Source organism: Lygodium microphyllum, chromosome 2 (genome assembly GCF_053477565.2).
Source record: "Lygodium microphyllum isolate KBCC chromosome 2, Lygodium_microphyllum_v1.1.10, whole genome shotgun sequence".
In the NCBI taxonomy this organism is placed as follows: domain Eukaryota; kingdom Viridiplantae; phylum Streptophyta; class Polypodiopsida; order Schizaeales; family Lygodiaceae; genus Lygodium; species Lygodium microphyllum.
Window position 1 is genome coordinate 133951597 of NC_141136.1, and position 13104 is coordinate 133964700.

The 13104-nt window shown below is 41.2% G+C and overlaps 1 protein-coding gene across 1 annotated transcript in view; it reads right to left on the bottom strand.

Moving 5' to 3' along the window:
- The window catches only part of LOC148040346 (dynein-1-beta heavy chain, flagellar inner arm I1 complex-like), a 288628-nt gene extending 277560 nt beyond the window's left edge, over positions 1-11068 (bottom strand). The window contains exon 1 of the mRNA XM_087698625.1: positions 10726-11068. Within this exon, the coding sequence (XP_087554751.1) occupies positions 10726-10959 (234 nt within the window). The 5' untranslated portion in view covers positions 10960-11068. The remainder of the gene's footprint in view (positions 1-10725) is intronic.
- Positions 11069-13104: the final 2036 nt, after the last annotated feature.

Sequence of the window (13104 nt, forward strand, 5' to 3'; positions counted from 1 at the left end):
TTTCTGCACACTTGGAGCGGCCAGGATCTGTTCTTCATGATGCAGGGAGGCAGCCCCAAATGGCGATACACCCCCCCTCCATGGCTTCTTGCCCCCATCCCCCCCAGGCCACCTTGAGAGGCTTGTATACATGATGTATTTGTGATTTGCATCAGCTTCAGCAAGTCTGTTGAGCATGAGCACTCCGTTGTAATCAATCTTTTGAGTAATATATTCAGCTATATTTTACTTGCAAAAAACAACAAAAAAAAAAGGGCTGAAATCTAAGTCTGAAGTCTTCTCTTGTTCAAGACTTTTATTGCTATAGTGGAAAAGCAAAGCGGCTGTCGCATTTGGACCCTTCACACCAATAGGGGAGGTGAATATCTTTCTAAACAATTTTCAGAGTATCTTACATCTCGAGGAATTCATCATCAATGCACCGTTCCTTACTCCCCACAACAAAATGGAGTAGTGGAGCGGAAGAATAGATCACTCATGGAGATGGCAAGATGCATGCTGAAGAGTATGAACTTACCTGATTCCTTTTGGTTCGATGCTATTCTATGTGTTGCTTATGCTTTGAACAAGTATACCACAAGAGCTTTACGCACTATCACTCCTTATGAGGCGTGGGCTGGTTCCAAGCCTTCTCTCTCTCATATGAGGATTTTCGGATTATTGGCATAAACTCATGTGTCTTCTCAAAAAAGGCATAAGCTGGATGATAAGGCTGTATGATGCATATTTATTTGGATACACTACTGAAAGTAAAGGGTACCGTCTTTATCAACCCTCTACAAGCAAGCTTATTGTTAGCAAAGATGTTATCTTTGCTGAAAATGCTTCTCACCCCTTGCTAGACTGTCAAAAACAGCCTACTATTGATGCTTCAAACATTTTGACAGCCTACTACCGCTTTTCCATAATGGTTCCATGGCTGATTCTTCTTCACAACCTTCATTTCTACCATCTACAGACACATTACAGAAGTCTATTCAGCCTGATTTACAGCCACAACAGCATCATGACACCTTGTCTAAAGCAGTTCCCTATTCTAGATCGATTGGAGCATACAAGGGCTGAAATTCAGTAGCCTAAAAGAGTCCCTTGCTGGCTGTTAGACACTCTTCAAGACAGCAAACAACCTCTTCCTTTGGCTGCCCGCACACGAGCCTCTATTCACAAGGATCCAAGCAATCTTCTTGCATGTGCATTGGTGGCTACAGCATGCACTGAAGAACCTCTATGTTATAAAGATGCTTTTTCAAATGATCATTGGGTGGAAGCAATGAAGGTAGAGATTGATTCTATCCATTGAAATGACACTTCAGAGCTATGTGATTTGCCTCCTGGTAATTGTGCAATAGGTGCAAAATGGGTTTATAAAATTAAAAGAATATCAAATGGTTCTAGTGATAGGTACAAAGCCCGCCTTGTTGGCAAGGGCTATGCCCAATAGCAAGGAATTGACTTTGAGGAGACTTTGGCCCTACCTCTCACATTACTACCATCAAGAGTACCACTGCCCTTGCTGCCCACTTTCATTGGGAAGGTGCATCAACTGGACATCAAGATAGCATTTCTCCATGGATATCTCACTGAAGAGATATATGTTTCTCAACCTCCAAGATTTGTAGTTAAAGGCTCTGAGCACAAAGTATGTTGTCCTAAGAAGGCTTTGTATGGTTTAAAGCAAACTCCACAAACTTGGTATGCCCACATACATTCTCATCTATTGCATATTGGATTTCAAAATAGCCCTACCGAGGCTACTCTTTACATTTGACATCAGGGATCTGATTTTATTATTATTGTGCTTTATGTTGATGCCATGCTTGTCACTAAGACCAATGCTGGTCAAATCGCAGCATTTAGCCTGATCTACAGCAAACATTTGCCATGACAGATCTTGGTCTACTTCACTATTATTTGGGTATCCAATTTTCCACCATTGAGAGGGGCATCATTATGACACAATCCAAGTATACTGGACAGCTACTTCAACACTTTCAGTTTGAGGATTGCACACCCCTGTCTACTCCCTTGGAGCCTAGTTTTAGATTCACTTCTGATGATGGTAGTGAATCCTTTGATATTACTTTATATCAGCAGGCTGTTGAATGCTTGATTTATCTATGTCACATGAGACCTGATCTTCAGCTTGTTGTCTCCCAGTTGAGTAGATATATGCACAGCCCTTCAGTACTTCATTGGCCAACAGTTATGTTCCTGTGAGCGGATGTCAGCTGGAGAAATAGAATTGTCTTATGTACCCACTGAAGACAACTTGGCAAATCTTTCATGAAGGCTCTTCCCCATTAAAGTTCCAATCTTTTTAGCAAGCCTTGAACTTGATTCCTTTTGTTCCATGATCTGTCATACTCTGTATTGTCATGGGTTGCTATATCCACTTGGATGAACTTGTGCAACCATGACCTTATATTTCTTTTTATTTTCCAAGATTTTGTCATTTTTCCTAGATCAGTCCACGCATTTCATGGAGGGGGGTTTTTAGGTCATCTCGTGGGCTACACGTTGATGTCCTTTGATCCATGATCCAGGCTCACTTTAGACTGTCATTAAATGCATTTATTACCTCTAGTGTCCTAGCACAAAGTGACACTAGGTTTAGCATTTATTTTAGGGTTTTCTATGATGGTTAAGCCGTTAGGGTTTCATTTTTTATTACTTAAAGATACTCCGTGCCTCATTTGCACAAGTGTGGCATTATTTGGTGTGATCACCTAAAGCATTGTACTCTCTCTCTCTCTCATTAATTCATTACTTCTACTTCGTGATCGAGTATTGTTGTGCACCAATTAATTCTTTCATTCTCATTCATTTTCCCATTAAATTAATCACACAATTGCTCCACCCTTGGGACAACATGGAAACTAGGCAATCTTGGGCTGAGCAGAGATAGGAGTCATGCTTTGGTCTTGTTCTTTATCCGAGGGATGATCCACAAGAGTGGTCTTTCGAGTTGGACATGGCTGCCTACAAACGAGGGGGTACCAACACATGGCCTTTGGCAACTATCACATCCTTAAGAAGGACCCAGTAGATAGCTAGGCAATTCTCCACTTCCACCCACACTGAACATTGTTGCTTTAGTAAACTTCCAAAATCTGGCAATGGATGCCATGAGACAATGTGCACCAACTATTTGTCAAAGAAAAGGAGTTGTTTATGGAGAAGAAAATACCAAGCTGAAGTAGAGAGAAGCACATATACAGACCAACAAAAATCTCCTCTGTACAATCAATCTAAGGGTAGAGGTCAGCCGGATCCTACCAAGCATGGGCAGCCTGTGAAGAAGAGAATAACTCCTCACTCATAAGAAGCTGAAAAGAAACGAAGAATCTCGAGTGGGCACTTGCATATCCAAAATCTCCTCCTCCGCACCTACAAGGATAGCTCTGTCATGAATTGTGTGGTGGGGAAACATACTTGAGCTACTGCACCGAACACACATAATATAGACACGAGGAAGCTCACTCAAGAACACAAGCAAATAGATGGAGGCCAAAACGTTTTCTTACTAGTTTTTCTTATTTCTTCCTCACATAATACAATGTATACAAAGTATAAACAAAATACAATATAAAGGAAAGTGGCCTACTAAGTCAAACAATGCATGACCTTACTATACTAATCGACTGGGATTATAACTATGCCAAATGAAAGTAGGTGTAACTAACCAAATATAATAAGTGATAAGTCAGTGGCCATATGAGGATCATGATGACTACCGACATGCTAAGTATAGACATGTAGAACTATCTAACCAGGTGTCCAATAGCCCATGGTGCTCATGGGAGCAAATTGAGGGAGTAATTGAAGTGTAACATCCATTGGAGATGAATCTTGAGTGCTATAACCACCAATCGCAGCTAAGATGATGCAAAAAGTGGAAGGGCAGCAAGCTGGAAACCAAAACACAGTCATCCCTAGGGCTAGTATTAGTAAACGTTGCATTGTAACCACCTAAAGATGATGGCAGCCATTCACTAGCAACAATGGGAGGTTGGGCAACAGCTGTAGGAGAAAAATCTGATGCAGCTTGAGCCTGCACTGTAGTAAACACAAGCTGTATGATGCTCGGGAAGAGGCTATACAACAAGGCAGCAGCAATGGACAGGGCACCAAGGGCTGGTGATGACATGACAGCAATCGCAATGGGTTGGACAGCCACTGGAGGAAGAGTTGATGGCTGAAACTTGCAAGAGAAGTGATAAGATTGAATGGTGGGGCAGCCTATCCATTTATAGATGAGTATATGCTCCCAAATTAGGGTTTGGCTTTTGGGACAGATACATTGTCTAGGATTGTGCACCATTTAATGGAACTTTAGGTAATTTATATGTTTTGGGGCTATTTTAAAGAGCTAATGAGTTTATAATGCATTGTTTAGCTCAATACCCCCTCTCAAGCTCAAAACTAGAACCAAAAAGAGACTGTAAGAAAAGCTCAAGCCCATTTTATCCCCAAGGCATCCCACCCCAAAGTAGCCAGGGCATCAAACAAAGAGTGCACATCGGCCGCCTAGTGGCCTACCAAGATTATAGAGGCGATAGTTATCTTACCAAGGGAGTCCAAGTGATCACCCTAGAGAGAACAAGACATTGGACAAGGTGCTCATCGACTACCCAATGGCCTACCAAGAATTGCAAAGGTGAATGGAACCACATTGAATTTCTTTTTAAAAAGGGTTTTAAATCATAGTTGTCCCATTGAGTATGGAAATAAAAGAGATAGTTAGATCCACCACATCACAAAACAAACAAGCTATCCCAACCACTCATGCATGTCAATGACGAAGTACAAGGGTGAAGTAGAGTAACCAATGGCCTACCAAGAATTGCAAAGGTGAATGGAACCACATTGAATTTCTTTTTAAAAAGGATTTTAAATCATAGTTGTCCCATTGAGTATGGAAATAAAAGAGATAGTTAGATCCACCACATCACAAAACAAACAAGCTATCCCAACCACTCATGCATGTCAATGACGAAGTACAAGGGTGAAGTAGAGAGGTGTGGTAATAAGGGGGTAAAATAAACTGCTAGTGGAAACATTTTGGGATCTACTCAAGGATGCTCTGCACAATGAGATGCAAAGAATATGTTACATGATAAGAATGCATATGCAACAAGTGCCACTTAGACAATGTCCCTCATGGAAAAATTGTTCGCTTACCCAAGTGCCCTTTTACAAAGATGATGATGATCATGCAATGCAAAGTGTAAGTACAACAAGGAAGGGAAGCCAATGTCGAAGACAAATGCCAAAACCTATAGATACCAAGTGAAGGGTAGGAATCCCCTCTCAACCATGATGTTGAAGCCAAAGGAGGAAGAACTTGATGTCAATCTTCATACGGTATCAAAAAACTTGACACCTCTCAATTGGAATAGCCAAAGGATAATCAACCATCTGGATACGTAGAACATGCCCGTACTCGATCTCGAAAGAGGGATCCTATGCTAACCAAGTGGCGAACCAAGATAGCAGTCCACCATGCAAATAGATCGAATGGATAGAGCAAGACTTGACCCTCCCCAACTAGAAGAGCGGAGAAAAGTCAACCACCAAGATAGTCAGGATATGCTTATACTCAATCTCACAAGAGGGTTTCTATACTAACCAAGTATCATAGGCAAGCCTAGCACTCAACCTCAAGAGATGGCTCCAATACAAGCCAAGAATGCGAAGGCACAACCATCAAAGTAACAGTCCACCTATCATGAAAAGTAAACAAACTAATAGTGTAGAAAATGATGGTTATAACTTATTAAAAAAACCTCAGCTTAAAGGAAAGAAAGATGAATGCCAAGAGTAGAAGGATGCCCAAGACCTGATCTTGAGAGGGAAGATACTATATCCATCTCTATGTCGATGGAGGCAATACTCACCAAGGCCAAAACCAAAAAAACTGACCTTCAGCCCAAGTAGAACCAGTAAAATACCTACAATCTTAGTCCTAACTAAAATACAAAACCCAGCATGAAAGGATCTTGGGAGGGAAGATACTATCTCCATCTCTATGTTGATGGAGGCAATAGTCACCAAGGCAGAAACCGAAAAAACTGACCTTCAGCCCAAGTAGAACCAGTAAAATACCTACAATGTTAGTTCTAACTAAAATACAAAACCCAGCATGAAAGGATTAGGAAAGAAACCTCCAAACCAAATGTTTCATATTGAGATGCTTTAGATGTTGTGTTGCAAAAAAAGAGAGCTAAATTTTTATTAGTTACAGTGGAGGTAAATGAAAGAGGGCTAAATGAGTGTTAATTGCACTAGAAGGAAACTAGCCTAAGGTTCCTACGGATGAGCTACGATGCCTAAGAAACTAGCCTAGGGGAAGATAATAACTAGAACCAGTCAAAGATGCCATGAGACACTAATTGATAGGGAGATCCACAAGATCCACTGCACTAGTGGCCAGCCACTGATGAATATGGATACCAAGGGGTGGAGAAACTGCACTACCTCCCTGGGGAAGACTCCCTATCAATGTCCTTGGGTTTGCACTACCACTATCGAAAGGGGCTGAGGTTGCTTTGGTAGAAAGAGCATTATCCTCAAAATCAAGACCATAATGCCTCAAAAGAGCCTCCACTGAAGAAGTAGCTTGAGAAAGTATCAAAGGATCCAAAGATGGAGTGGTTTGAGCCATCGTAAATCAGCACGTGATGTATAGTGTAATCAGGAAGAAACCAAGCAATCCACGATACCCTCAGGTAACTCTTTAGAAGAGCACCAGCTCTGATACCATGTGGCACTATGCTAGGATTTGCAAAAGAAAACACTAAGTGTATAACCACGACTAAAACACAAAGCACTCAAAACATGCAAAAATACAAAAACGCAAAATGCAAAATGCGAAATGCAAAGACAAACATAAACAAAGAAGAAACATAACTATGAAGTGAATTAATGAATGTTGTAAATGAAGGAAAGAGTGCACAGGATGCTCAAGGGTAAGGGAGTAGTCAGAGTGTAACATCCACCAAAAGATAGATCCCAAGTGCTATAGCCACCAATCGGAACTAAGATGATACAGAAAGTGGAAGAGCAGCATGCTGGAAACCAAAACACTGTAGTTTTTTAGATTGGGAACTGGTAAGTGCAGTAATGTAATTCCGAAAGATGATGGCAACCAATCACCACAAGCAATGGGAGACTGGGCGATAGTTGTAGGAGGAAAATCTTATGCATATTGAGACTGCACTACAATAAATGCAAGATATATGATGCTCATCAAGAGGTTGGTGGACAACAATCCAACAACAGTGGATAGGGCACTGGGGGAATACTTATCTATTTATAGATGAGTGGTTCCTCCCAAATTAGGATTTGGCTTATGGGATACAAATGCTCTCTAGGATTGCACACCATTTAATGAAACTTCGGGTAATTTATATGTTTTGGGGCTGTTTTGAAGAGCTAATAAGTTTATAGTGCATTTTTCAGCTCAACAGACTATCATGAGGACAGTTTATTTGGACATGTAGATGCAGACTTTGAACCCCAACAAGTCCACTTCCATTCGTGAGCATGTAAACAAGCTTCAACAATTACAATTGCAGGCTCAGAATGCAAGCAAAGTGATCATTTCCGAGGACATGGTAATTACTTTGTTGTCACAGTTACCCCCTAGGTTCAATGCATTCTATTCCACCTTGATTCCATCAGGGTGGACAGAGACCCTTGGGAGGAGTTAGTTCCTATTATCTTGGACCAAGAGGTACAATTGAAGGGCTTAGGGTACAATTTCATAAGGCTACTATTCTACAAGAGATACATGATGCACCTACTATAGGACATCACACTAGAGGTTTCACTCTTGAGAAGCTTTTGCACCATTTCTTTTGGCCACAGATGAAGAAAGACATTCATGGTACATGAGGGGATGCCATGCATGCCAAACCTTAAAGCAGACAACCACAAGGTGGTGGGAAAGCTACAGCCATTGCCTATTCTGTATTTACCTTGGGGAAAGATTTTGATGGACTTTGTTACCAACCTTCCAAAATGCAAGCGGTTCTAAGTCACTACCCTACTACTTTGATACAACCAGCGTATTTTGTCAAGTGGTCAAGTTAGTAAAGGAGCATCTCAACAAGGATAGCCTCAACCTCCACTGAGATAAGGATGTTATCCTTGCACAACCTCTTAGAGCCTTGAGACTATGACCAATGGCAACATGGCATTTGCATTCATTGGAATACCAAACCAATCGGGGCCCACTGTCATCTTAGAACAGATTGAGCTAGCAACAATTATCTTGGAGTATGTCCCACCCAAGACATGGGTGACAGTTTTAGAAAGGTTCTCAACACAGGAGCTGTCATGAGGACATGTATTTTTGAAACCTCACTTAACATGTGGATTAATTTTTAATCACATGACTAAATAAATGTTGCACATGTAAGGTGCAACTAGGGTTAGAGTAAATTTACGAGCCAAGGACCCGAGAAAATTACGGGATATCAAAGGCAAAAGTTGCTATAAGTTATGTTGCATAGATACTTGGTAGTATCTAGTGTCAATTGTTGGTCTAGGTCATTCATTTGGTCATAAGTGTCAGTTGGTGACACTAGAGATGTGGCGTTTAATGGTACCTAACGCCGATCTAATGGTCAAAGATGGCACAGAAAGACTCGGGAGTGAAAGATGCCTAGCCAATTTAATTATTGGCCAGTCATATTATTTTTTTGGGCCACCGAAATAATTATTAGATTAATTTTCAGTAATTAAAGGCTGAAATTTAATATTTAATTATGGATAATGTTGGAAAAAACCATTTGGGAAGGCTGCCACTTGTCAAAGTTGCCCATACAGGTTGGTAAAAGACTGAAGAAGAGGAAAAACGAGATCATTCTTGTTGTAGCAAATGTGGGAGAGTTGTGAGCAGCCATGGCCAACCTATTTTCAATCATTGCAGCCAGTCACGAGTGAGTTTTGAGGAGACAATTGCAGATTCGCACCCTCCACAACTGGGCGATTGCATCTAGCCATTTCATAGCCTTGCTTCGAAGATCTTAGCAGTAGCCTCGGGACGCGTGCCAGAAATTGGAAGCTCCAAGACTTAGGATTTTCAGGGCTGAAGGTGAATTTCAGCTAAATTCAAGTAAAGGACTAGCCAACCATTGAATTTGGGGCATTTCCATCGTCTATGAAGTAGGTGAAGGTTAATTAAGTGCCCGAATCAAGGGGTAAATCAGATTGAAGACTTGTTGGTCACTTTTTGGACAGCAAAGGAAGTTTGGATTGCGAAGGGGATAGGGAGAATTGTAAATCAACTTCTTCTTCAATAAAGTTAAAAAAATACTAAAAGGGGTGCCAATTTTGGGGCCAATCGGGTGTGCATTGTCCAAGATCAGTAGATTTGCATTTATTGTTTGCTGCTGTAATTAAGTTGTAATCAGGGATTTACCACCCATCCATGGAAGGAAGGTTGGTTTTAGGAGCAGCCTTATTTAGCTTCTCTTCACAGTTGGGATCAACCTCAACATTAAGAAGGGCTCTTCTTTTCCCTAATAACTTCCTTTTTTTTCCATTACCATGAATCCCTTTGGGCTTGTTTTGGTCCTTACCTCCAGTTTGTGCAAAAAATGTCACTGAGGAGGGTGTTAGATAATCTCCAGCTCTGTTTTGGCCATGCCCATATTTTGCGTGGGCACCCTACATTCAGTAGACTGAATCCCTTCAGCAGGTAAATCTACCCCAAAGTGTGTACTCTCATTTACATCTCAGCAGTATAGAGATGTTCAGTTTTCTGTTGTCACCGTCATTTGTGAATTGAGAGAGGCAGCATGCATGACGTTGTATGTTGTTTTCCAGTTTTTTGTCAAATAAAGCTTGCTAAATGGCAAGTATACAAATGCAGAAGTAATGGAAGAATGACTAGCACGTGAATTATCAACATAAGAAGAATTAAAGACCACTGCAAGAACTGAAATTACAGGCTCCAATATTAAAGAATAAGTGAAAGATTGGGTGGAGGCATATAACTATTTTGTTAACAGATCTTTTACTGTCAGAAAAATTCTGAGAGTCTTTGGAACTCTCTTGTAACTCTTTAACATTTAGCAATGATGTTCATAGGCACAAGAAGTACTTAAAGGATGTATGGTCGTGTAACTGTGAGAAGGTGACTTTCCTATAGGAAGACAGAGCCAGAATGGTTTGCCTGCTTGCCTGACTACGTAGTTAGCTGTCAAAATGTATAACTGCACCTAACCGAGGGTGCTGCATAATTGATGAGTGATAAGTTCTGACAAGGGATAGAACAGCTGACTTCCAACAGTTATTGGAAAAGCATGTTGTGTACTCTAGCTTGTAACAACTCCCTTGGAGACCGAGTCATTGGATGAAGGTGAGAGTTATCAAAGAACTACACCAGCTCACTTCAGATATTCTTGAAAAAGCATGCTATGTACTCTAGCCTGTAAAAACTTGAGCCATTGGCTGAAGATGAGACTCATCAAAAGATTACAGCAGCTCACTTCAGGAATTTACTGGAAAAGCATAAATTGTCTATTCTGAAAGGCAATCTAGCTTGTAAAAACTTCCTTGACGACTTGAGTCATTGGATGAAGATGAGACTCATCGAAGGACTATAGCAGCTCACTTCAGGAATTTACGGGAAAGTCGTAGATTTTTGTATTCTAGCTTTGCAACTCCCTTGAAGACATATACATACGCACATGCAGGGAGAAGATTGGTGGCGACCTGATTCCACGTGGAAGGGAAACTGGTGCTGAGGTGAAGCAGCCTGTCCGACTCGTCAATGTGCGCGAAGAGGCGTCCAGAACTGCCGGGACTCAAGAACTCGTTGGCAACCACGGAATGGCCAGGGGTCCACGCGTGAGCTGCGCCGATGAGGTCCATCTTCCTGCGACACCAGGCCACGTCCAAGCTCTGGGGCGGTTCGGCGTCCGCAGGCAGCAGGTTGGTGACGGCCATGGAGGGGGAGGAGAGAAGCTGGCCTTCGCGAGCCTCCTGGGCAGGGCCAAGGCCAGGGTTTCTGGAGCAGCGGGTCAGGAAGAGCGCTGCATGAGGGGTTTTTTCCCCCTTTCCGTATGGTGCGACACACGTCTGCCGTTGACAGTTGAGAGAGAGGTTGGCTTAGCGTTCGTTTTTGGGTTTTCATTTTAGATTTCTTTAAATCAATTCAACAGGAACTGTCTTTAAATTCGTTCTTGGAACCTTTGTTAGAGTTGCCCCTTAGATACTGTGCACATGAAGAATCACGCATCTACCGTCGTAAGGTAAACGAAATCTAAAATACAATGTGTGTGGAGGAAGTGATAGAAGTGAAACTCCATGCAACAGCACGGTAACTTCGTTTCCATCACGAGTTCGCTTCATGACACCTTTACACAATAGCACAAAGAGCACTAGTCGATACATTAACCAAAAAATAATGGAATGGGCACATGTAGCTTCATGACTATGGCTATCTCCTCTAGTATTTGACTTTCGAACCAATGAGAGATCCTGTTTCAAGCTCAACAACATTCCTGGCCTTTGACGAGACTATTTCCGCTCGTAGTTGGTCGATAGACAGAGTTTGTGAAAGGTGTCAAAAATTTCGTAGATATGCTTTTGTGTTCTTTGTTTTACCCTCATGTGCACACTTGCTTTTCCCACACAAGAAAATGTCAAAAGCTTATTGTGAAAGGCTCAAAGTCAAAACAAGAACTAACATTCACCTTAGTTTAGTAGCCTTCTATCCCTAATTACACCTAGCTAGGTAATGTCCCAAGCAAAAAGCTCATGATGTTGAACACTATAGGGAAAAACAAGGGAAAAGAGCCACTTTTCCCACGTGGAAAAATGTCAAAAGCTTATTTTGTAAGGTTTAAGGACAAAACACAAATTAACATTTCATGTTCAATGGTTAATAAAAAAAGAAAAAGAAAACCCCAAAAAACGCCAAGCTAACCTCTCAATTATGAACGACATTATTTTCTAACGGTCGGCCACTCCCTTGTTTTTCCTTACAATGTTTACCATTGTGAGCTTTTCTGCTTGGGAGTGACCACATTACCTAGCTAGTTGTGATTAAGGGAAGGAGGTTATCAACCTAGGGTGAATGCAAATTTTTGTTTTGTCCTTGAGCCTTTAACAAGAAGCTTTTGACACTTTCCTAATTTGGAAAAGTGGCCCTTTTCCCTTGTTTTTCCCTATAGTGTTCAACATCGTGAGCTTTCTGCTCTCGAGAGACTACATTACCTAGCTATGTGTGATTAGGGCAAGAGGCTACCGATCCAATGTGAATTTTTATTTTTATTTTGTCCTTAAACATTTCATAATAAGTTTTGATATTTTCCCACGTGAGAAAAGTGACAATTTTCCCTTGCTTTTCCCTATAGTGTTCAGCATCACGAGCTTCTACTTGAGGGGCACTATATGCCTAGCTAGATGCAATTTGGGACAAGGGACTATTATATATGTTTTGTCCTTGAACCTTTCACAAGAAGCTTTTTAACATATTCCCATGTGGGAAAACTGTCTTTTTTCCCTTGTCTTTTTCCTAAAGTGTTCAATATCATGAGGTTATGCTCAAGAGCCAAGACATTATCTAGCTAGATGAAGTTAGGGGTAGGGGGTTGTTGACCCCCACCCCTAGCCAATGGCCCCCTACCTTGAACCACACCTACCTAGATGATGTGGTCCCTCCCTCCTACAGAGTTCATGATTTTGTCGTAATTCACAATGTGGGAATTATAATGAAAATTTGTCTAACACTTCTTGTATTTCTTAGCATTGCCCCTTAGGGCATATGCAATTACAATAATGCAATGATAATGTTATTTTTCATTAAAGTTTACCCCTATTTAAGTTGAGTTAAGTGGCCAACTTTTAAGAAAGAATGCTAACAATGAAAGGGTATGATGATGAAGTGGTTTTTCATTGAAAGAATGCCCCTACTTAACTTGAGTAAATTGGCTTGTTTTTAGGAAAAAATGCCCATAGCAAAAGGGCAATGCTCCTATGCACTCTTGTGCACCCTTGCTATTATAGCAAGCATTATGGCATTGCTTGTCCCTTGCATTTAAGGGGAAAATTGCCCCTATTGAACTAGCATTTTTTGGAGGCTCTTTC